This window comes from Halichoeres trimaculatus, unplaced genomic scaffold (assembly GCF_033239565.1).
Source record: "Halichoeres trimaculatus isolate MK-OKI-2021-1 unplaced genomic scaffold, fHalTri1.1 fHalTri1_scaffold_12, whole genome shotgun sequence".
NCBI classification, from domain to species: domain Eukaryota; kingdom Metazoa; phylum Chordata; class Actinopteri; order Labriformes; family Labridae; genus Halichoeres; species Halichoeres trimaculatus.
In genome coordinates this window covers 16,194,406-16,216,441 of record NW_027437190.1, presented here as the reverse complement: position 1 = coordinate 16,216,441, position 22,036 = coordinate 16,194,406, and the positions used below count along the sequence as shown (strand labels likewise).

Below are 22,036 nucleotides of genomic sequence, written 5' to 3'. Positions count from 1 at the left end.
CTTCACATGCAAAGAGCATCTCTTGGCATGGGAAATGGACATGATACAACAAATTCAAAATGTATGAAAAACTAATTTCAAAGTGTATGGCTTGAATACAACTCTGACTGATTTTACATAAACGGTCTATTGAAGACACAAAATCTGTTTTCCGTGTGTTTTTGATTAACAGATTTATTTTTTCATTATTGCCTTGCAATGCATTATACCATTTACTTTATCTAACAATTATTGACACAGATCATTTGTATTTCTTAAGATGGTACAAAAGAAAATTTGTGAAATACTCAAGACATAAAACATTGAGAGCTTGAAAATTCAGGTTATCAGTCCCACACTTATTTGATTGGATAAGAAGCATCCACTGAGAGCAGATCTTGTGTTAAATTGTGCTGAGGGCTTTAACTAACTTCATCAATCTGTTTTAAGTATTCTAAATTAAGTTCATGCTTCAACAAATGTCTCTATTGAGCTAGGTGTCACAGTGGAGTTCAACCAAACCAGTAACAACCTCTTTCATTTCCCCCTTTTGCTTGTGTGCATCTACACTTGGATACCAAAGTGAAGGTCCAAATGGTCCAGCGGTCCAGTTAAGAGGAAGTTGCAACTCTACTGGTTTTATGGAGACATATGCACCATTGAATAATGAAAAATTATACGACTGATGTTATGTATCTATTTGCAGTCAGCAAAGCTCCTGTATAGTGTAGCCTGGGGTGTCATGCTCATGACTCAAACACATCCACATGACTCAAAAAACTGCTGTCAGTTATAAACAATGATACTGAGAACACTAAGTGGTTAACTCATAAACCACATTATATATTATATTGTGCATGTCTACATCAAAGGCTTCCATAGGCCTCTTTTTAGAAAGAGCAGAGTCCTCTGTGTTTTTTAAACCCTGTAAAAATAATCATATTCAAGGGCTTATGAAAAATTTGGTACTCTCAGAGTATTTGTGCAGTCTTGAATTAAAAAAAAAAACCCATAAACCCTCTGAATACTGGTGCACAGAGCTTGTAATCCACAGCTGCATTTCAATAACTGTTTTTGCATCTACAATGAGGGTTCTTGTCACTTGTCAATTACCACGGACCATTACACATGAGTGTGTCATAGCTTAGTTTCTCCCTGAAAAGGCATTGGTCAGTGAGCCTCCCATCAGTTCAATGTTAATGTCCCATTGGGTCCACTCAGTTGGTCCGTGGACTCCCCCCTCGCCTCCTTTTCTCACCCTCATCTCCTCTTGTGTGCTGTCCAGCTGGCTCTGACCTCTGACCCCTTTACCCTCACTCCTGACCTCTGAGGACATTCCCACGCCACACCCTTTTGTGTACATCTCTCCATAGAAACCATGTGGTCACTCCCTCTGCATATTTAGAGATTATGGTGATCGGTATAATTCACTCTCAACAGGATCAGTGTAATGCAACCTAATTTGGGCTAATCCCAATTCAAGTATGAGGTGCTATAAAACTAAAAGGTATATGTCTGAATTTCCCCTCGGGGATAAATAAAGTATTTTCTATTCTATTCTATTCTATTCTATATTTATTAGAAGAGTGTCCACAAATTTAGTGAGTATAGTGCATTAAATCAATCCTTGCATTTAGAAAGTGAATAAATATATATGTTTAACATCTCTCCTTATAAAATTAAGATAATTAATGAAATTCAAATGTAAAGAGACTCAATGAAACACTGCTGTAAGACACTTCAAATATCACATTTAGATAAATGTGGTCGTTTTCAAAATACATAAAAATGTAATCTAAAATGTTCAAACTCTTAAATTTTCATGTTTAACCCTCTCTCTACCTGCCATGCGCACTTGTGTCCTTTCCCCCTTTCTTCTCTGGGCTTGCACCCCTCCAAAGATCCCTCCCTTCTTTTCCTTCTGTCACTTTCACAGTTAATTGTAGAAAAGAGATTTTCTCCATTGAGGCCCAGTCTCTTAGGTAACCCCACTCCTGCATGAAATGAGATGGATAGAGGGGAAGAGATAGAGAAGGGACATGGACAGGCAAACTGGACACACAGCGGCTGAGGACGGACGCAGAGGAGAGGGAACTTTACAATATATGAAGTTAAAAAGAAAATGATATAATATCTTTGCAAAGTGATACATAGTAATTACTGCCTTTCTGGGATTATTATCAATGTACTGTTGATGGAGCGCACTGTGAGTATTAAAATTGTTCATTTTTGACTTATTATGTCAAGTTAATACATCAACTGTTAATAGAACTAAAAGAACGTGTCCTTAGATTAATCATTACATAAAATAAAAGATATTCAGTTGTGGACACAAAGTTACTCTTGAATTAACTCCTAAATGTGTAACCAACATTCTTCTTCCAATAGTTGTTACCTCTTCAGTTGTTCTGCTAGCTAACAGCAACTCCTCATAGAGGCTATTTGATAAGATATTCTACAATTATGTGACTTATCTGCATGTGATATTTTATCAAACCATCGTCCTTCTGCAGGTTTTACTCTTGGAGCTTAAGGATTCTATCCATGCTGCTCAGTCACTTTGACAGGGAGTCTGGTGCTGATTGTCCAAACGCAATTCTTGTGTTGCTTCTTCAGATCCAGGAGTTGTGGATGGACATCATGCTCCAGCCTCTTGCTAACTTCTCCTGTGATACACTCGAAATTCACATGGATGTGAATGAAATTTATTAGTAATTAATGTGCAGTCAATTGTATAAATTTGTAAAGTGCTGGATTTTCAAATGTTCATTGAGGCTTATTTGCAATCTCCGATTTGCCTTTAACCATGTAAAGTTGCTGCATAAACAAATTTCACTTACTTATTTCAGACAACAGCTGATAGAGTCTTAAACAATAGAATACTTTTACAGCATTAAAAATGGGACCCTTTATACAGGTAAAATGTAGTTTCCTAGTTTTTTTTTTTTTTTTCTTAATTTATGACTTGCAATTCCCTGAGATCTCACAGGCCACCTTTCAACCACCAACCTCCAAGGCTGGATTGGGACACTTATAAGAATGTTAAAATCCCAACTGTCTTAGATCTAAAGATTTTTAAGTATGTATTAACTCAAGAAACAAGTTAAATGGAATAGGTTTTTTCTATTTTGTAAGGCAAAATATAATTTCTTTCCCTCTCTGTGCGAGGAGAATGAGATTATCAGTGGTTGAAGTGATGATATGGCACAAGCCCTCATGGCTTTAAGCTGCTTTAGTGAAACAGAGGCTGAAACAGATGTTACTGTTCTATGGGCCTAATGTGTCTTTATATACTACAGCTCCTAACCTCTGCAGCAGTGCATAACCTATTTTTTTTTCTGTTGTGATACACTCTATGATACGGTGCTGTTTGTTAGAGAATTAGTTTGTATTGTAAGTTCACAGGAGTCACATTTTTACAGCTTTTTCTGGGCGCAGAGGGCTAAATGGGGTATATCTTTAAAATGTAATTCAAATCTCCCTTTTTTCTCCTAAATACCAAGGTTAAGAATAGAAAAATACTAAAAAAAAAAAAAAAAAAAAAAAAAGCAAAGACACTCTACAAACACAATATATCTAGGTTCAACACAGTAAATTTTCAGAGATCAGAATCTCTTCACTTGGTTGACCATGTTAGTGTTTACAGGTAATTTTGAGTGCTTTCATTTACACAAGGGGTTTAAGTGTAAGTGTAACAATAAAGACAATGCGCTATTATTCATCCAGCAGTGGTTTTGATTTTAACATGTAAAATAACTGTTTGTCCAAACTGTATCCAGCTTCTTTTTGTAACAAACTTGGGATGAATTGTACACTTAGCTGTTCAAAAAATAAAGTATCTAACCTTGTTTCTGTGTATATTTTTCTGCTTTCTGTGACAAAGTCTGGTTTTTTTTTTTCCAAACATTACAACTCTTCAATTTTGCTTGATTTTGGCACAGCTTGTTGTTTTAAAATCTCCCTGAGCATTAAAACTTGACCAGTGAAACATGCAGAGCAGGGGTGGAAAGTGATTAAATGTAGAAGAGGAAGCTTAAGTTCCTCTTGAAATACATTAAAAAAGCCTAAAATAATTTATCCAATAGGAACCAATGTTTGTTTGAGAAGTGACAGATATATTTGTGCTGTGCTTGACTATTTGCTCCTGAACCATGTGTTTTACGGTCAGAAGCACTCCCCCAGCCAGCGCCCAAAGAGCCAAAACTAGATTTCTTGTAAATCACATGATCTGGGGGAAATCTGCCTGTCCTGCACTGACCAATGGAGGGATGCAGATTGTGAAACAGAAACAAACACTTTCCATGCTGCAGGCCAAACAAGGGTGAAGAAGTAGACTTTCAAAAAACAAAACATTTCAGAGTCAGAAACAGTACTACACCTGTAAATCCATTATAACCTGATCTCTATGGATAACTTCACAAAGGTTAAATGTGTTTAAAAGACTTTATTTATGTACAAATATACACAGATTTACACAGTACCTGTAATTGTTAGAATATGTTTTACCCCATAGTAAGCATGCAGATTGATAGGATGATGATTTGTTTCATTTGTTTTGTGTATTGCCAGTCAGGGCTTACACCAAAAGAAACAAACCAAAACGAAAAAACAAAAAAAACCCCACTTCTCTCAGAGTTATCTGAAAACGAAGAAAAAAGAGGGAGGGCACTGACCAGTGATCCGGTGATTGTGTAACACAGGGGTGGTTAAATAATAAAACCTGATAAAAGCATAGTCTGAGTCAGAGCAGAGGGGGAGAAAGGACAGGAGCACCATGGAGCACTTCATCCTTTCCATACTGTTCCTGGTCTTGACCACGGGATGCAAGTGTTTGGCAGACAACAGGTAAACATAAAAAAGCTGCATGAATCCATGCTATAAAATAATGTAATATGCCAACATGTGAGTTTTGAAAAATACTTTCAGCCATCTTAAACCATTACACATTAGAATTAATGCCTGTTTTCAGCCTTGTATGTGTTAAATTACTTTGATCAAATGATTTTGACGGAAATATACAAGGTGCAGTTTTACAGATGTCAGATGTGCAATCCGGACAAACCACAGCAACAAAAGGATGAAGTATGCTATTCTGTCTCCTTTTTTATGCAGATTCTTTATCTCTGCCCCTGGTGTATTTCATGTGGGTGTTAAGGAGAAAGTGTTTGTCCAGATGGGAAACTCCTATTTTAATCAACCGGTAAACATCTTCTTGGAACATCCAACTGTAAGAAACACACGTTTGACGGAGAAGATACCTGTCCCGCATAAGGAAAATGAGCACATCCAAACAGTTGAGCTCATGGTATGTGAAGCTTGCTCAACACACAATTCTGATGAAACTTGTAAAATTTAGGAAGCTTACATTTTTTCAATTTCACAGATAAACAGAGACAAGTACTTTCAACTCACTCCTAAAAGAGAAAGACACTATGTTCACCTCGTGGCGGAGAGTCCTTCTTTTGGCAGGAAGATTACAAAGGTCTTCATCTCACAACACAGGGGTTACATCTTTATTCAGACTGATCAGCCAATCTACAACCCAACAAAGACAGGTATAAGTTAACAAATGTACATACATTAAGATTTAGGTAAAGTGTTTCCCTAATGTAAAGATTTGATTGTTGTTGTCACCTTTTTTTAGTGAAGTACAGGATATTCACTCTCGACCACACTCTCAGACCTCATGAGGAAACATTCCACTTGTCTGTAATTGTGAGTCTGTATTTAGTGACTACTTAAGGAGTTTTTAAGAAATACTTACATTGCACATTTTTGCATTTTTTGAGTTAATTTTTTGTTTTTTTGTGGCAACAGAATGCAGCTGGAAACAGGGTAATAAAATACCTTCTGAAGGCAAAAGGAGGAATATACCAAGGAAACTTCCAAATACCTGATGTCTCGAAGTATGTTAATAAAGATTCACAACACTTTTGTCTTCTGAAACACGATACACAATTTAGAATTAACACATGATTGCTGTGTTGATAAAGATTGGGCACATGGAAGATAACTGCACACTACGAACACGACGAAGCAAACAAGGCCTCCCGGGAGTTTGAAGTCAAAAAGTTTGGTAAGCTGATTTGGCTTTAGTTACATGCTACATTTCACCAGCTGATCATATTCCTAACCTGTACAACATTTTATTACATTTCATAGTGTTACCGAGTTTTGAGGTAAACATCGCAATGAAGCAGAGCTATATTTTGTTAAATGATGAACACATCAGCTTCACTATCTCAGCCAGGTAGGTATGGTTTTATTTTCCTTCCTTTAGCTATTTTTAAGTGTAATAAACTTCTGTTGGCTATTTAGGGACAGGAATCGAAAACCGGTTCCTGTTGAGAATCAATAAGAAATGTTTCAATCCATCGATATCATTAGCCTCATTGCTTAACGATTCTCTTACCAATTCTTTACTTTGTGCCCAGGGCCTTTTGTCGACTTGTCTGCTGCAGCTATCTTAGCTTAGCAGTTAGATAACATTTCCCAGGAAAACTCTGATTCAGGATTTTCAGCTTGAAGTTTTACTGAAGAACTGACTTCATAAAGAAATGTACATTACTCTCTCTCAGGAGATTCATATTCAGTACATTCGAAATGGTATAAATCACCTTATTTACCAAAATAACAAAATAACGCAAGCTTGATGCTAACGTATATGGGAAACTGCATTGATATGCTAGCAGTTAGCATACATCAGTATAACTTCAGCTTCAGAATAGAATTTAAACTTTCATCACAGAAACATATCAAATCAACTGAGAATTGCAAATGTCAAAAGCTAACAGGCAGTTTAAAGGCTTATGGCTGACCTCATTACTACGGAAAGCTTCCAAACAACTTAAACCATCGCTATAACCACTTTGAGACACTAGAGACAATCCGTGAGATAGAAGTGAAGTGATGAGAAAGAAACACCGGTAAATCTTGTCACTTGTAGTTGTTAATGTCATTTACGGTACTTCTGGAGCCAGTCTCAAGCTGACGCTCGAGAAAAAGCAGATTGTAGCACTTCTGCATTGTCTTATATTTTTAGACCGGAGGTTGTCGCTTCTTTGGAACACAGCAAGTGAAATAAGCTCTGTGTTTCAATATGAAAAGTATCAATTAACTCACAATCAAAACAGATTGTGAGTAAATAAAAATTTCTTTCACCAAAACTTAACAACATGGGCCACCGGCTTTTAAGGCAAGTGCCTGTTGTGTGCCATTATTTGCTTGCGGGCAAAACTCTTTTTCAGTATTTTATGATTTTCTAGGTATTCACATGGGGAGAAAGTTCGAGGGGCTTACCACTGCCAGTTTGGTTTTCTAGAAAAGGATCCAGTCAGTGGTCAAAATGGGAAGCCTGTCTACATCGGAGGACTGGAAATAACTGGATCGGTGAGGAAACAAATTATCTAAAATTCATGTTTTGTTATTTTTAACAGGTAAGATCAGGTATTTCATTTTTCTAGGAACATCAGTCTTTTATGTGAACCCTTACAGGTCCAGAATGGTGATGAACCCACAGTGGCTTCTCTTCGGATTGTGGACTTACAGTTGCAGCTCCAAAAGCAAAATCTAACTCTTTCCAAACTGCAGCAGAGAGGAGCACAACTCTACCTGGGAGTATTTGTCACCAACATACTAAGTAAAGTGCACCTTGCCACATTATACATCGCTAAAAATCAGTTACCTCCCATAAGAACTGACTGGATTAAGGATAAAGATTTGGAGTATTGTGTACAAAGGATGTGCTGTGGACAGTAAAGTCTGATACTTACTAATCCTTGGTATTGCATTATTATAAGTGAAAAATGATACAGTACTTTGACTATACCATACATGAGGTCTCAGTTTTAGAAAAGTCAAGCAAAGAACAGAGTAGTATAAATGAAGTATTTCTTATAAATTTCTTATAAGCGCAAACATAATGTCTCAAATAGAAGCTAGGAATGATTTTGCATGGCATCACATGTTTTGTTTGTCTTGTTTGGTCCAGGTGGTGAAATACAAGGCGATGAAGTTCACCTTCCCATCGTCCCCCACAAGTACACCATGGATCTCTCTCAAATACGTTCAAATTTCCTCCCCGGATATCCTCTTGATGTCAGGGTATGTATAAGATCTCAACACGACACAGCTGTTATAATGTCTGGATGGATTTATTGAGTCACAGATTTTGTTTGTTATTAATATAGGTGCTCATGCGTCACCCTGATGGCTCCCCAGCAGCCAATGTGCTAGTAAAGGTTAACGTGTCATCATCTACAGAAGAGTACCAGGCAGACACCACCGACAAGGAGGGGACAGTGATGATGATATTCAACATTGCTGTTGTAGACCAAATCACTCTCCATGTAAAGTCCCTGAGCAAGTAACAGGTGTTATGACTGTGATAAATCTCTGGATTTCATTTTGTTTTAGATCGACTGTTGGTGTTTTTATTTTATTAGGTATCTGCGGATGATCTGAAACAAAGTAAAGTCATTCAAAGAGCTACATCTCCAAGCAACAGCTTCCTTTACCTGAGTGTAAGCCACAAGGTTTACTCTGTGGGTCAATCGGTGCCCATAGAATACACCACCGTTAATGGCCCTGGCTCTGGATATATATACTACATGGTGAGGAATCACTTCATGACTGCAGCATGTTTTTTCACAAAGAAAAGCAGGACATGTTTATACTTTTGATAAAAATTGCTTGTGTTACAGGTCTTAAGCCGAGGGATCCTGGTAGACCAAGGGAAATTGCGATTTGGTATTTCACTCAAACAAACGCTGCCAGTAACTCATCAAATGGTTCCGTTCTTCCGTCTGGTTGCTTACTTCTACGACCAGAATGGCAACATCATCGCTGACTCAGCGTGGGTAGATGTCCATGATGACTGCGAGATACAGGTTGAGGTGAGTAAACAGCACAGACAAGCATGAGTCTGAGACATGGGGAAACATGTGGTTTAAAAAAAACTCGAAGCATTCAAGAAAGTGCTAAAAAGTGCAGTTCCTTAAGTTTCCACTTGAGGCTGCCTGTTGAAAGAGTGTGAACCACATACACATCAAGTAAAAGACAAAAAAGAGAGCGTGTGTTCCCAATCAGAGGCACTGCTCACGTCTGGCACTGTATAGCTGTTATGGAGGAGGCTCAAAGCCTGTCTCATTTCCAATATGGCCCCTGGCGACGATTAGCTTCATTACTCTGTACCAGTCAAAGAAAAATACCTCAATTTTTTATTGACATTTCAAAGATCTACATAAACAAGACTGTATCTTTTTTTTAGCTTCATACCACTCTTTTTCATCTAAAAGTCTATGAATTGGTTGATTTAGGATTAATTTCAACAACTAACCAAAGACTGAGTGCATCTGATGTATAAATTTGTTTGCTGTTTGAAAACTTTTCTTTAAAATTTACTTGGATGCTTGAACTCATTTAGGTTAAAACTGAAGGACAAGCTAAACCAACAACACAGACTAAAGTGCATTTTAAATTGAATAATCGAAATGCCAAAGTGGCAATGCTGGCTGTAGATAAGGCTATCTACGCTCTCAAAGCTAACAACAAACTCACAGCAAAACAGGTATGATCATCCTCACACTTTGACTCATTTTTAAAACACACCAATATACACATTAATATACAATTCAAATACTCCTGTTGATACTTTTCAGGTGTTTTCCGCGATGCAGTCATATGACCTGGGCTGCTCCTATGGAGGAGGATCTACACCTGCTTCAGTTCTGACTGATGCTGGACTGTCATATTTCACTCATTCTGAGTCAGAATGGAAGAAGGGTATGAGGAAAAATAACAAAGTTCTTTTTTAAAGTACTGAAAATAAAAGAAAGAGAAAGATATTTATTATGAAATATTTTTCACCTGTCAGGGCCTTGGGTTTGGGATAAGTTATGAATTGCAGACCATAGAAAACTGTCAGTGAGTTTAGGATTACAGAACCAAATCTTTGACCCAAAGACTAAGAATTATGTGTATAAAAAGAATAGAATGAAACATTATTTATTATTTATTAAGGTTGGGATGATATGCTATTCTCACGATTCGATTCAATTAGGATTATTGGGCTGCTGATTCCATATTTACGATTTTTGCAATTTTTAGTTTGCTTTTTTTAAAGGGGCTGTGAGGAGTTTGAAAGTGATACTTAAAAAGTCTCCCTTCCAGACATATGCCTGATTGTAATCCACACTTTGAAATGAGATTATTAGCACCAATACTGCTGGTTATAGGTTTATTATTTAAAGTCTTATTCTAAGTCTCATTTTAAGTTGCTACGTCTTAGCTTCCAGTTTGGGTCATCAAGGACCAGATTAATTTTCGGCTCGTCTAGGTTTTTACGACATCACCACGCAGGCTGACACAGTTTAGTAGTGTGAAGAGATAAAACACAGAGATCTGTGTTTTTTTTTACAATTAATTTTGTAGTGATGGTGGACACTGGAGCCTAACTATCAGACAGAAGAAGGACAGAAGAGCAGAAGAAAGCTAAAGGCTAATTAGCCTTTAGCTCTATATTACAGGGGCTAAGCTGTTTATGATAATGTTCATTCCAACCCACATCCAGCAGTTATTCTGCAGTAGTCTGTTCACACTTGAGAGTTTATCAATTAAATGAAGAGTGAGGTTATGTTAGCTCAGCTTGGTAGATGACTGGCAGGAAATGACCAGGATTCACTAACCTTACACATTATGGACATGTCTTAGAACACCGCGCTGCTGGCTGAGCTAAACATAAACGGCTACTAAACTACTTACAAACTGACAGTGTTTACTTGTTGTCATGTTAGCCTACAGATAGTACGTCAGAGCACCAGGATGACAATTTCACCAACATATAGCCAGCTGCTAAAACGTTTGCTTGATGTCATGTTTCAAACTGTAGTTCTATGTAACTGTCCTGATAAATACCTTACCTCAGCACATCATATCCAGTAAAAAGTTGTCTTGAATCAAGAAAACTGGTTTGATCCAATCTCCATTTGATTCCAAAACAAACACATGCCTTGCTAAAAGTAATTTAAGACAGTGTGCAGAGACTCCGGGCCACAAGGTGGCGAGGGAGTGCAATTACAACAGATCCTCCTCATAGCATCTTTAAGAACAACCCAAGTGAAAAAGTTATATGATGATGATTACGTCTACAGACTATATCAGGAGCCATATTTTCCCATAAAATGCACATCATGTGCAACAGAGAGAAACATTTCACCCTCTGCTGGAGAAAAGAGGTAAATTTGTTCCAATCCATTTTATTAACAAAGACAGAAATGAAGAATTTGAATTTGAAAAAATAGAAAAACAGATTTTTTGACAAAGAATCACAATTTTGATATTGCCATAGAAAAAAAACCTGATAATCGGATTTCGATTGATTTCTCCCACCCCTAGTACTTATGGTGGTTAATAGAAAAAAAAGTAACATTGATGTTTCAGGAATTTTTTTTATTATTACTTTTTGGGTCGACAACCAATCATCAAAATTCAAGCTGTCCACTCACAGTGCACACCCTAAGTTTAATATTTTTGTATCTTTACAGGATTATCATGTAACACACGTTCAACACGACAAACACGCGACATTGACCTTGAGCAGGAAATGATGACCTTAAGTGAGATACTACTCATTCAATCCAACACAGATCTGGGAAACAGTGAGACACTTCTGGGAGGAAAATGTTGAAATGTTTTCTGTTTTCTTTTCATTTTCACTTTCAGAGTCAAACTTTTCAGACGAAAAATTGAAAGAATGCTGTGTTCACGGCTTTTCTCTCATTCCCATGAAACGAACATGTGTGGAAAGAGCGAGGAGAGTCTCTCTGGTTGAAGAAAATACTCTTTGTTCTGAGGCGTTTTTACGATGCTGTCTCGAGGGAGAACGTTTGAGACAAAAGAAGGCACAAGAGGATGCCAGGAAAGGACTCGGAAGAAGTAAGATTAAATTGTTGTGCCATATAGATAACATGTAATGATTGTTGCATGACTTTCACATTGTTTAACTACAAACCTTTCACGTTTGATTTCAAGCTGTATCATCAGAGGAAATTGAACAGTTCTTCTTGGAAAATGCTAGTCGGAACATTCGGCGACTTTTTCCACCAAGCTTTGAGTTCAGAGAATTTGACGTAAATGGTGAAAAAAGGTAAGAGGTGAACACAGAAGTTTTCAGTGTGATACAGAGGATTCACATGTTTGCCACAAGTGATGATTTTGTTTTAGTTTTTGTGTGTGATATTTTCTATGGGAGATTTTCTACTTTTTGTTAACATTTAGTGTGACTTAATGTTTACTCTTCATCTTATGTATTAACTGCATGTTCAGAAATATTTTGTAAGATGCGTTACACAAATGACTCATTGTAAATCCTCAGCCATGAAATAATTCTTCCGGATTCGATCACTACATGGGAGATCCAGGTTGTGACCGTGTCTGCAGACACTGGTAAGGACAGATTTTACTGTCTCGAATATAACTAGGATGCCTGGATAAAGAGGTTTATTTATTTATTTTTTAATCTGACCTTTGAATGAAATGAACTCTGCTTCCCCCTCAGGTTTCTGTGTAGTAAAACCCACAGAAATCAAAGCATCTCAGGACATATTTGTGTCCTTGAGGCTGCCTTACTCTGTGAAAAAATATGAGCAACTCTCTATTTCACCTGTCATCTACAACTACGGCCAGGACACAATCCACGTGGGTATAACCTTAAAGTGATAACACCTGTTGAACACTTATAATCCAGATTTTACAAGTCTTTTCTCTGCAGTTTGCAGTTAAAATGGAACAAACTGAAGGGCTGTGCTCCCCTGGCTCAGCCACTGCTACAACCTTTGTTAACTTTACTCTGGGGCCCGAGTCCTCCCAGCTGGTTTCTTTCTCTGCTGTCCCCATGGTGGATGGTCCCATACCTATCAAAATACAGCTCTATGACATCGGTGATGTAGACAAAGGAGGTTGGAGGGATGCTATTGAGAAGACTCTAAATGTGTTGGTGAGAAACAAGCACTATTTTTTGCGAATAGGTTCAGAATAAATGCTGAACGTACACAGATGCTAATGTTTAAAGGTCCCATATTACACAAAAATCACTTTATGTCTTTCAGTAAAATTTGTGGGTCTTTGGCTTTCCTCCATGCCCACAAAGTGTGATATTTAATGACAAAACCTGTATTTAGTAGTGCTTGTGAATGTAAAATCCTGACCTAAAATGAGCTGTTTGGATTTTGGGGATTTGCTGATGTCAGCGATTCCCTTTTTTGACCAATCAGGAGCAAGTCTGACCTGATTGGTTCACTGGAGCAGATACAACTGAACTCCCCTCCCTGCTGCTGGAGAGAAATCTCTCCAGCAGCAGGGAGGAGAATGCCAAAGTTGAAGAGCCATCACTGCTCTGTTTTGAGAGCCTGGAAACAATGCTGCTGTGCTTGATTTATTGTCTTTTTGGACTAAAACATGTTACTACCATTTCATGAAGACATCAATGATCCATAATAAACTGCAGAAAAGGAGCATAATATGGGACCTTTAAGCACTTGTAACACATTTACTGATATTTTTAAAAACTAATTTCACATCCGTGGCAAAAATTTTTTCTAAATTAACAAAGAGTTTGACTTCAAATTGAACCTAAAGAGCATCTTGAGGGTTACTGATATTAACTCAGATCACACCTGCCTCCCTCTGCTCTTATTTTCTAATGGTGTAGTCAGAGGGAATGGAGAAGAGCGTGGAAGAAACAAAAGTGTTTAAACTTGATGGTGAGTTATCAGTTTTATTGTTTGTTATTGCTGAATGGTTTTCTCTTATTTGTTCAAAATGAACATTTACTTTATTTTATCACTTTTACTTGACAGGAAAGAGTGCCAGTACTTTCATCATTGATGGATCTTTACCAGAGGACAGAGTCCCCGGCTCTGGCTCAAATATATTTGTTTCTGCCGAAGGCATGTATTGTAAGACACAAACTTTAAGTTTTTATTTCTTACAGAGCCTGATAATTTCTCTCCTCATATCCCACAGGGAGTGGATTTGGCAGTTCATATGCAAGGAATCTTCTTTCTCCTGCCAAGGTTAAAAACCTGCTACGAATGCCTACTGGGTGTTCAGAGCAGACCTCATCAGCGCTAACTTTTACAGTCTTAGCACTCCGCTACCTCGACCTGAGTGATCAATGGTTTGACCTGCCGGCTGATGCCAGAGATCAAGCCCTGCAGTACGTTCAACATGGTACGAACACATCAAGCTCAAGTTTTGTTTGTCAGAAATAATTCACACGATTCAACTCATTTCCATGAGCTGAGCATCTTGAATTTTCCCCAGTCATCAAAACCTTACAGAAAAAACTTCTTCTGTTCCCCATCATTTTCACCAAAGCCATGTCTTTGATCTTCTTAAATTGCAACATTATTTGATGTTTTAGCTACTTCATGTCTTTGTTCAAAGGTCACAGGACAGTTGATAGAGCAGGAAACAGGGTGAAAGTGGGGAGGGACATATTGGGCAGATGCCTGTTAAAGCCTAATGTGTATCAATGGCCTGAAATGTAATAACTGGTCAATAATGTAACAAAAGTGCCTGAAATGTAATTAAAAAAAGTTTAAGAAACCCCAAAATGTAATAACTGACCCAAAATGTAACAAGAAGCTGGGCCCAAACTGATAACTTTTTGCCCAAAATGTAACAACTTGTTATCTCTTCCTCAATCATATTATTTGATTTGAACTCCACACCCTGTACAGATGACTAAAAAACATGTGTGTTTACTTAATCTCTTCTTGAAAGGTCCCGCAAGAGTCATGGATCACAAGCAGGACGATGGCTCTTATGTACCATACAAAAAAGTGAAACCAAGCACATGGTGAGTAATTGTTGCCTTGTTGGCTTCTGACTGCAGGCAAACCAACATCAAGTGTCCTTATGTAACATTTTGAATTGTCAAACTTTTTCCTTCTTGTGTTCACAGGCTGACAGCATTTATTGTGAAAGTGCTGTCGTTGGTTGCTCAACGTCAGTCTGATTTCTTGGGGGAGCAGAGCAGTGTGGCGAAAATTATACCAGAAGAAGAGATCCGACATCCGGTCAGATACCTGATGTCAGCGCAGAGTACTGATGGGTCATTCCCTGACCTAAATCCAGTGATACACATAGGAATTCTGGTAACTTCTGTCATTTTAAGTTGTGTTATTGGCTTCACAGCCATGGACTGCAAGTAAAATACCACTTATTTTTAATATAGGGAGGAGACGATCAAGTTGCAGCCATCACAGCTTTTGTAACTATAGCACTGAATCGATCTCTTGAATTCCTGACTCCTGAGGAGAGAAGTCAAGCGGTAAGAAAACACTGATTTATTTTTTATATAAATGGGCTGCTGTTTTAATCAGACACTTACTGAGCTTAAAGATTGGATCCTGATGAATATGGTCATCCCATGATTTGACCTCACTTGCCATTAATGGATCAAAAGCCTAACATCCACCTGTGGCATGCAATTTTTTAGGGGTCCCATTAAACTTAAAAAAGTATTTTTTACATGTTGTTTATACTGAAGTCAGTAACTCCTTTTGTGACTAAAACTACTGGTTGCTGAATAACCTGAAAGCACTGCTATGCCAAAGTAATGTTTAAAAACTTTTCAGCACAAGAGTTTCTTTGGGTTCTTATGTTTAACACTCTCATCTTAAGAGTGGTTCACACACTGTATTACGTCCATGATATCAAAGTGATATTACACTAAAAAAAGGTCTGACCACTGACCTGTTTCTGTCCACCAGGTGGCCAGCATCTCAAGAGCAACAACGTATCTCCAGCAACACTTTCAGGATCTTACACATCCATATGCTGTTGCCATTACAGCCCACTGCCTTGCGTTTTGTCTTCCATCAGGAACAGATCACTCATCTGCCTGGTCTAAACTTCAGACATTTGCTGTTGAAGGCATGTCAAACTAAAGAAAATGGTTTGAGTGATGTAGAAAAAAACTAGTTTATGGGGTATTTTTATACATAAAAAAAGGAACAGATAAAACAGTAAACTTGGAGTGACTTAGAAAGTTAAAAGGTCCCATATTATCCAACTTTTTAAGAAGTTCAAATAGGTCTCAGAGGTCCCAGGACAGTCAATTTAAAGTTTTTGCCTCAAAATCTAGTTATTTTCTGGACTTTAGCCACTCTGTAAATCCCCTCTCCCGAGCGCTCCGGAGAACAAGCTGTTTCTGTGGGTGTAGCTCTAAATGATAATGAGCACGCCTCCTTCACAACTTCTTTGGACGAGGGTGTGGCTTTCGCTCCCGTACCATGCTGCAGTGTTTACAGAGAGTGCATAGATATGGCTCATAGAAGCGCCGTGGTTCAGTCGTACCAGTTTGATCCAGAGTCTGACCCAGAAGGAAAGGCACCTGAAGAAGTCCCAACCCTACAGCTGCAGCAGGACGTTTCTTAGTGGTTAGTAACAAATGTTATGTGTCTTGATATCCTGCTGCAGTTACCATCAGGTAAATAAAGCTAACATTAGCAGCTTGGTGCTAACCAGAGTTATATGACCACACCGAGTAGAAAGAACTGTACTCAGCCTGGACTGTTAGTTTTTCAAGACAGTATCATGAGGGACATCTATCAAGCAAACTAAACTGCAGCAGTAACACACACATTAGTGGTGACTGTGGTCCTAGCATCCATAATAACAGTTGAGATACGTTTGCTACCCTGTAGCACAACATTAGCTCCGCCGAGGGCAACCGCGACAAGTAGTCACATCCGTCCAAACAAAAGATAACATTATGTATAAAAAGCTCGCTTCACGTGAAATATATGTCCGTTTATCTTCTCTTTAATGCCCCCTGATACAATTTACTCATGTGTGTTAACGTAGTGAGGAAACTAAGTTCCAAACCGTAACTTACGTTAGCTGCCGTGCTAAAACCACATTCATCAGGCTGTCGCGCTAGGTAGAGCATATAGTAAAGCAACATAAATTAGTAAAACTTACAGCTCTCACGTATGTAGCTGGGTCACGGACAGTTGGTACAGATCCATGCTTCAGCTTCAGGTTCTTGGTGAATCCTGCTTTGTACTGGCCCTCGTTGAGAAAGCAGTCCGTAGTTAAATGTTGAGCATACACATACAGCATTTTAGAAGTTGTTGCAGGTGCATCTCCATCAAATATAAAATTAATCCACCGCGTCTTCAAAACCTCATGAGGTGGAGTTAAAAAAAGACTTCTGGGCTCTTTTGTGCAGCCAACATCAGAGCAACCGCCGTGCTTCGCTCTTACCTTCACTATGTTTATTTTACCAAAGCAGCCGAGCAGCCAAGTTGAAAAACGCGCAGTACAAGGGGCGGGCCTGGAGGAGTTACTTTTTTAGGATCATGACATCATGCAGGGCAGATCCTAAATCCACGTGTTTGAGCACACATGTCCTGAAAGCAAACTTTGTCTAGAGCAAACAAGAGAAAAAGACAATAGAATTTTCTCATATCGGGGGTGTTTGTAGACAGGCTGGGGACGCATATTACTGTTACAAAACCAGCCTTAGGTGAATTTTGCATAATATGGGACCTTTAAACTCAGCATGTCCTACTTTCCATACTCCAAATCAAATATCTTATTTTGGTGACAGGTGAGCCAAAAAGGTGAAACACAGTGTCGTATTATTTAATTTGAAAGTGTGACGCATTATTTGTTTGGTAATTATCAGGAAAGAATGGCTGCCTTCTGTGGACAACCAATCACAGCCCAGAGAACAAAAAATATGCAGATGCCATCACAATAGAGACTACAGCCTACGCCCTCCTTGTAGCAGTGGGGCTTGGAAAAACTGAGTGGGCAGAGAAAGCAGCCTGTTGGTTAAACACCCAAGAAAACTACTGGGGAGGCTTCAGATCAACACAGGTGACTAAGATTTCAAAGTTGAACTCAAACTAACCTTGTTTTTGGATCCTGCTCCCTTTTCCCTGCACAGTCTCAAACCTTGTCCTGACCAACAATCTGAGTCAGGATGATGAGTATACGTCATTTTCATGTCTAGGATACAGCTATGGCTCTGGAAGCTCTGGGAGAGTATGAGCTGAAGAGGTCAGGCAGTCCTGAAGCCAGTCTAAGAGCAGAGTTCACAACTGAAGGAAGATCAAATGTCATACACCTCAACCTAGAAAACAAAAAGGACAAGGTGGAACAAGACCTGAAGGTATTACCGAGCAGTCAAGTATTCCTCTTAGATACTTATTTGAAAAAGATCCACCATGTCTTTTATTACCTTTTTATTCTCCTAGAAATTTGCCGGGGAGAACATCAAAGTGGAGGTGACAGGGACAGGAGAGACCAAGCTGAAAGTAAGTTCAACTACTTTCTATATTTCATGCTGAAAAAGAGCAGCACCTTACCTTTAATCCCCTCAACAGGTTATGAAAGTCTATCATCTACTGGAACCCAAGGACACCTGTGAACAAGTCTCCATCAGAGTCACGGTACAAGGGGCAGTGAAATACACTGGTGAGATTTTTTCACTGGTAACAAACCACAGCCACACGTAGAGTTCATAAGAGCAACACAATAACATTAAACCCTATCTCTCCAGCTGAGGTCTTAGAAAACTACGAGGACTACGAGGACTATTATGACACTGAGGACAAGGAAGTTCGAGTAACTCGATCAGCGATTGAGTGGTTTGATGCCCACAGCAGACACAGAAGAGCTCTTGATAATGACTTGAACTCAGACAAGGAACTCAAGTATGAAGTCTGTGTCAGGTAAAACAAATATAAACTTCCTCTTTCTTCAACTACTGCAGCAATCACAGTTGATTATATCACACCTTCTTTGTTTTTATTCCTGTCATGTGCACAGTCATAGTCGGCACAACAATCTAACAGGAATGGCCATTGCTGACATCACACTTCTGAGTGGCTTTGAGGTTGAAACAGACGATCTTGACATAGTGAGTAATTGTGAAAAGAATTTGATGTTAAATTTAACGCTTTACTGTGCATTTTATGTTTTGTTGTTACCTCCATTGTGTGGTAATTGTGTGGAATTTCTCGTCTTCACAGCTCAAAGATGGATCTGAAGGATACATTTCTCACTATGAGGTCTCCTTTGGAAGAGTGATTATATACTTTAGCAGGGTAAGGCTCAAATCCATTTATATACACCAAAAAGATGTCTGATACCTGTCCTGTCCTAAAGATCACGTTTCTTTCTCCAGCTCTTTGATGAAGAGGAATGCATAGACTTCAGAGCAACACAGACAGTACCCATCAGTCTGCTGCAGCCTGCTCCTGCTGTATTTTATGACTACTATGAACCAAGTAAGCTTCAACACAGCATTTTCGGGGTTTCTGGTCCCAGTAGAGAAAACATCCGATTGACCAGCACCTCATGACAATTTCTGTTTCCTCTTTAGACAGAAAGTGTACTGTGTTCTACTCTGCTCCCCAGAGAAGCAAGCTGGTCTCCAAACTGTGCTCGGAGGATGTGTGTCAATGTGCAGAAAGTATGCCGTTACTCTTAAGACTCAGGCTGATACAAAAATACACCACTGTGGATGAATAAAATATTAACTTCATGATGTTTACCTCTCCCTTAGGACCCTGCCACATAATACAAAGCACCTTCAAATCAGAAAGAGGTCAAAGAGGGAAAGTAGACAAACGCTTACAGCATGCTTGCTTCTTCCCTACAGTAGATTATGGTCAGTACTTAAAATGTTAAAGGTCCCATATTATGCTCCTTTTTTGCAGTTTTGTGTCCAGGCTCTTATAGCCCCTCTGTTCAGAACACTCTGGTTTAGTGGGCGTGACCTTCATATGTAAATGAGCCACTGCTGATACCGCCTCGCTCTTCAGTGTCACTGAGGGCGGCGCAACAAGCTCCGAGTGCACAATGTTTAGTCAACAGCGAAGCTCGTTAACTGTAACATTACAGGCTAAAACAACAGGCTAACTGCAGCTAAAGTTAGCATCCTGAAGCTAACACAGCGACAGGGGGACACTGAGGAAAAGCTCTTACATCTGCTCCACAGCACACAGCATTTAAAATACTCACATTTCCAGGGTCTGAGGTTTGTTGGTGGATAGTTGGTAATGCTTCTGGATTCAGGACCGGTCTATTCACTAACCCTCTGTTGGACTGTCCAAAGTTGGAAAAGCAGTCGGCCATGAAGTGACTGGCACACACATGCACAGTTTTACCGAGTGTAGCTGGCACATTTCCTTGATAAATGAACTCAAGCCACTTAATCTTGTCTTCTTCTGAGATGGGAAGCTTGTGCATGGAACTATGTGGCTGTTTACGGCCAAAAACAAAGCAGAGCAGCAGTGGGTGGGGAGAGGGCGGGAAGGGGGTTCAGGGGTATCTGCTCCGGTGGACCAATCAGGTCAGACTTGCTCTTGATTGGTCAAAAAAGGGAATTGCTGACGTCGGCAAATCCCCAAAATCCAAACAGCTCGTTTTAGTTCAGGATTTTACATTCACAAGCACTACTAAGTACAGGTTTTGTCATTAAATATCACATTTTGTGGGCTGGGAGGAAAGCCAAACAAATTTCACTAAAAGACTTAACAAAGTGATTTTTGCGTAACATGGGACCTTTAATACTGTGGACAAGATATGCAAAAGGATGTTTCAGATTATCTGTGTTTGATATATTCTTCTTTTTTTATTGAAGCATACATGGTTGAAGTACTCAATATTTCCATGAAGGGCAACTTTGAGCTCTACGGGACAAACGTAATCGAGGTGCTCAAATCTCGTAAGTGCAACCACAAGTCTTAGTAGATGAACAAGGTCCTGAAAATGTTTGTTCCATTACTGATATGTTTGCAAGATATATTAAAACTCTGAGAATAACTTTGTCTGCTAGACGGAGATGTCATGGTCGATGAGAATTCAACGCGAGTGTTTGCAAAAAGACGTCACTGTACAGGACAGCTGGAGGTTGGAAAACAGTATCTGATCATGGGCAAAGATGGCTCCACAACTGACTCAAATAAAAAGCAAGTATCATTGTTACCTTCCAATTAGATTGTTTTTTTTACACAAATTGTCCCCAACTCTGCTCAGTCTCCTTCATTCTTATAGGATGCAGTACCTGCTGGAATCAAACACCTGGGTTGAGAAGAGGCCTTCAGACGAAGAATGCAAAAAAAGCGCAAATGCCAGAGCCTGCGAGAAGTTCAATTCTTTCACACAGGGGTACAAAGGTGATGGGTGCAGACAGTGAAGAAAACAGCCAAAACTTTTTTTTTTTCATTTTTCTGTGGAGCAGCTCTGTCATTGCAGTAATCGTTGAGATTCACAGAGCTCCTCTCACTGTTCATAATCATCGAGTATCATTCATATTAGCTGAGTTATCACCTGCCAGGCATTCTGTGGATGGGTGGGTGTATTGCTTTTCATTTCAAATTCTGCAACAAAAATGTAACCTTCTTTCTTCACTCTGTTTTCTAAAGCTGCATGAATGTAAATAAACAACGATGCATTTTCTTGTGTGTAAATGATGCATTAACTACACACGCATGTTGCAACAGCCATTCTGAATGTAAAAGTAACGGCTGCTGGAAAGAAAGGAGAACATTCACAAACATTTACTTTTTTCATATCAGTCCAAATAGTGGGCTTCAGTTTGGTGTACTGGTTTGATTTAGTTCTCCTGCTGAATGTATTTATTTTTTCAGTTTTTTTTCTTTTACTGGCAGTGAAGGAGCTGAGAGGAGTCTCTGTACTCGACTCAGCCCCCCTTAAAGGAACCCACTCCTTACTTAACATCTGCAAGGTGAGGAAGCGGGGGAGGAGGAGGGGTGGTTTTGGGTTAGTACAGTGCACATAAAGTGGCATTACAGTCTGAACATATGACTGGACTGTCTGCCCTCGGTCGAGTCATGAAGCGATAAGTCAGTCAGTCATCACCTTCAGGGAAAATATTCACTCCTTATTAATAAAGAGCTAATAGCGCTCTTCTCCAACGAGAGTATAAACATGCCACTGCAGATTCTCAGTGGAGTTACATACTTTAAAGTGTTGAGTTTACAGTGTTACACAGAGCAGTGATGGGAGAGTA

General features: G+C 39.0%; 1 protein-coding gene across 1 annotated transcript; it reads left to right on the top strand.

Annotated features, from left to right (window-relative positions):
* The first annotated feature begins 4,691 nt into the window (after nt 1-4,691).
* Nucleotides 4,692-21,449, top strand: c4b (complement C4B (Chido/Rodgers blood group)). Its single transcript, XM_074683898.1, has 41 exons — nt 4,692-4,824; nt 5,092-5,284; nt 5,363-5,534; nt 5,624-5,694; nt 5,797-5,885; nt 5,973-6,055; nt 6,142-6,229; nt 7,245-7,368; nt 7,474-7,618; nt 7,970-8,082; nt 8,169-8,327; nt 8,424-8,591; nt 8,682-8,873; nt 9,404-9,547; nt 9,639-9,762; nt 11,523-11,594; nt 11,701-11,913; nt 12,010-12,124; nt 12,353-12,423; nt 12,536-12,675; nt 12,749-12,973; nt 13,688-13,739; nt 13,836-13,925; nt 14,002-14,208; nt 14,764-14,839; nt 14,945-15,137; nt 15,218-15,313; nt 15,756-15,918; nt 17,678-17,871; nt 18,008-18,166; nt 18,252-18,311; nt 18,381-18,471; nt 18,557-18,728; nt 18,826-18,916; nt 19,029-19,103; nt 19,184-19,286; nt 19,382-19,471; nt 19,565-19,669; nt 20,645-20,728; nt 20,840-20,972; nt 21,058-21,449. The coding sequence occupies exons 1-41, from the start codon at nt 4,754-4,756 to the stop codon at nt 21,197-21,199; spliced, it is 5,148 nt and encodes a 1,715-aa protein (XP_074539999.1). The 5' UTR covers nt 4,692-4,753; the 3' UTR covers nt 21,200-21,449.
* Nucleotides 21,450-22,036: the final 587 nt, after the last annotated feature.

Bases quoted from the DNA above. Each gene is read 5' to 3' on its own strand.
- c4b (XM_074683898.1), top strand. From the start codon at position 4,754: ATGGAGCACTTCATCCTTTCCATACTGTTCCTGGTCTTGACCACGGGA. The intron at 7,619-7,969 runs GTAAAGTGCACC...TGTTTGGTCCAG, and splicing joins ATTTGTCACCAACATACTAA to GTGGTGAAATACAAGGCGAT. The intron at 8,592-8,681 runs GTGAGGAATCAC...CTTGTGTTACAG, and splicing joins CTGGATATATATACTACATG to GTCTTAAGCCGAGGGATCCT.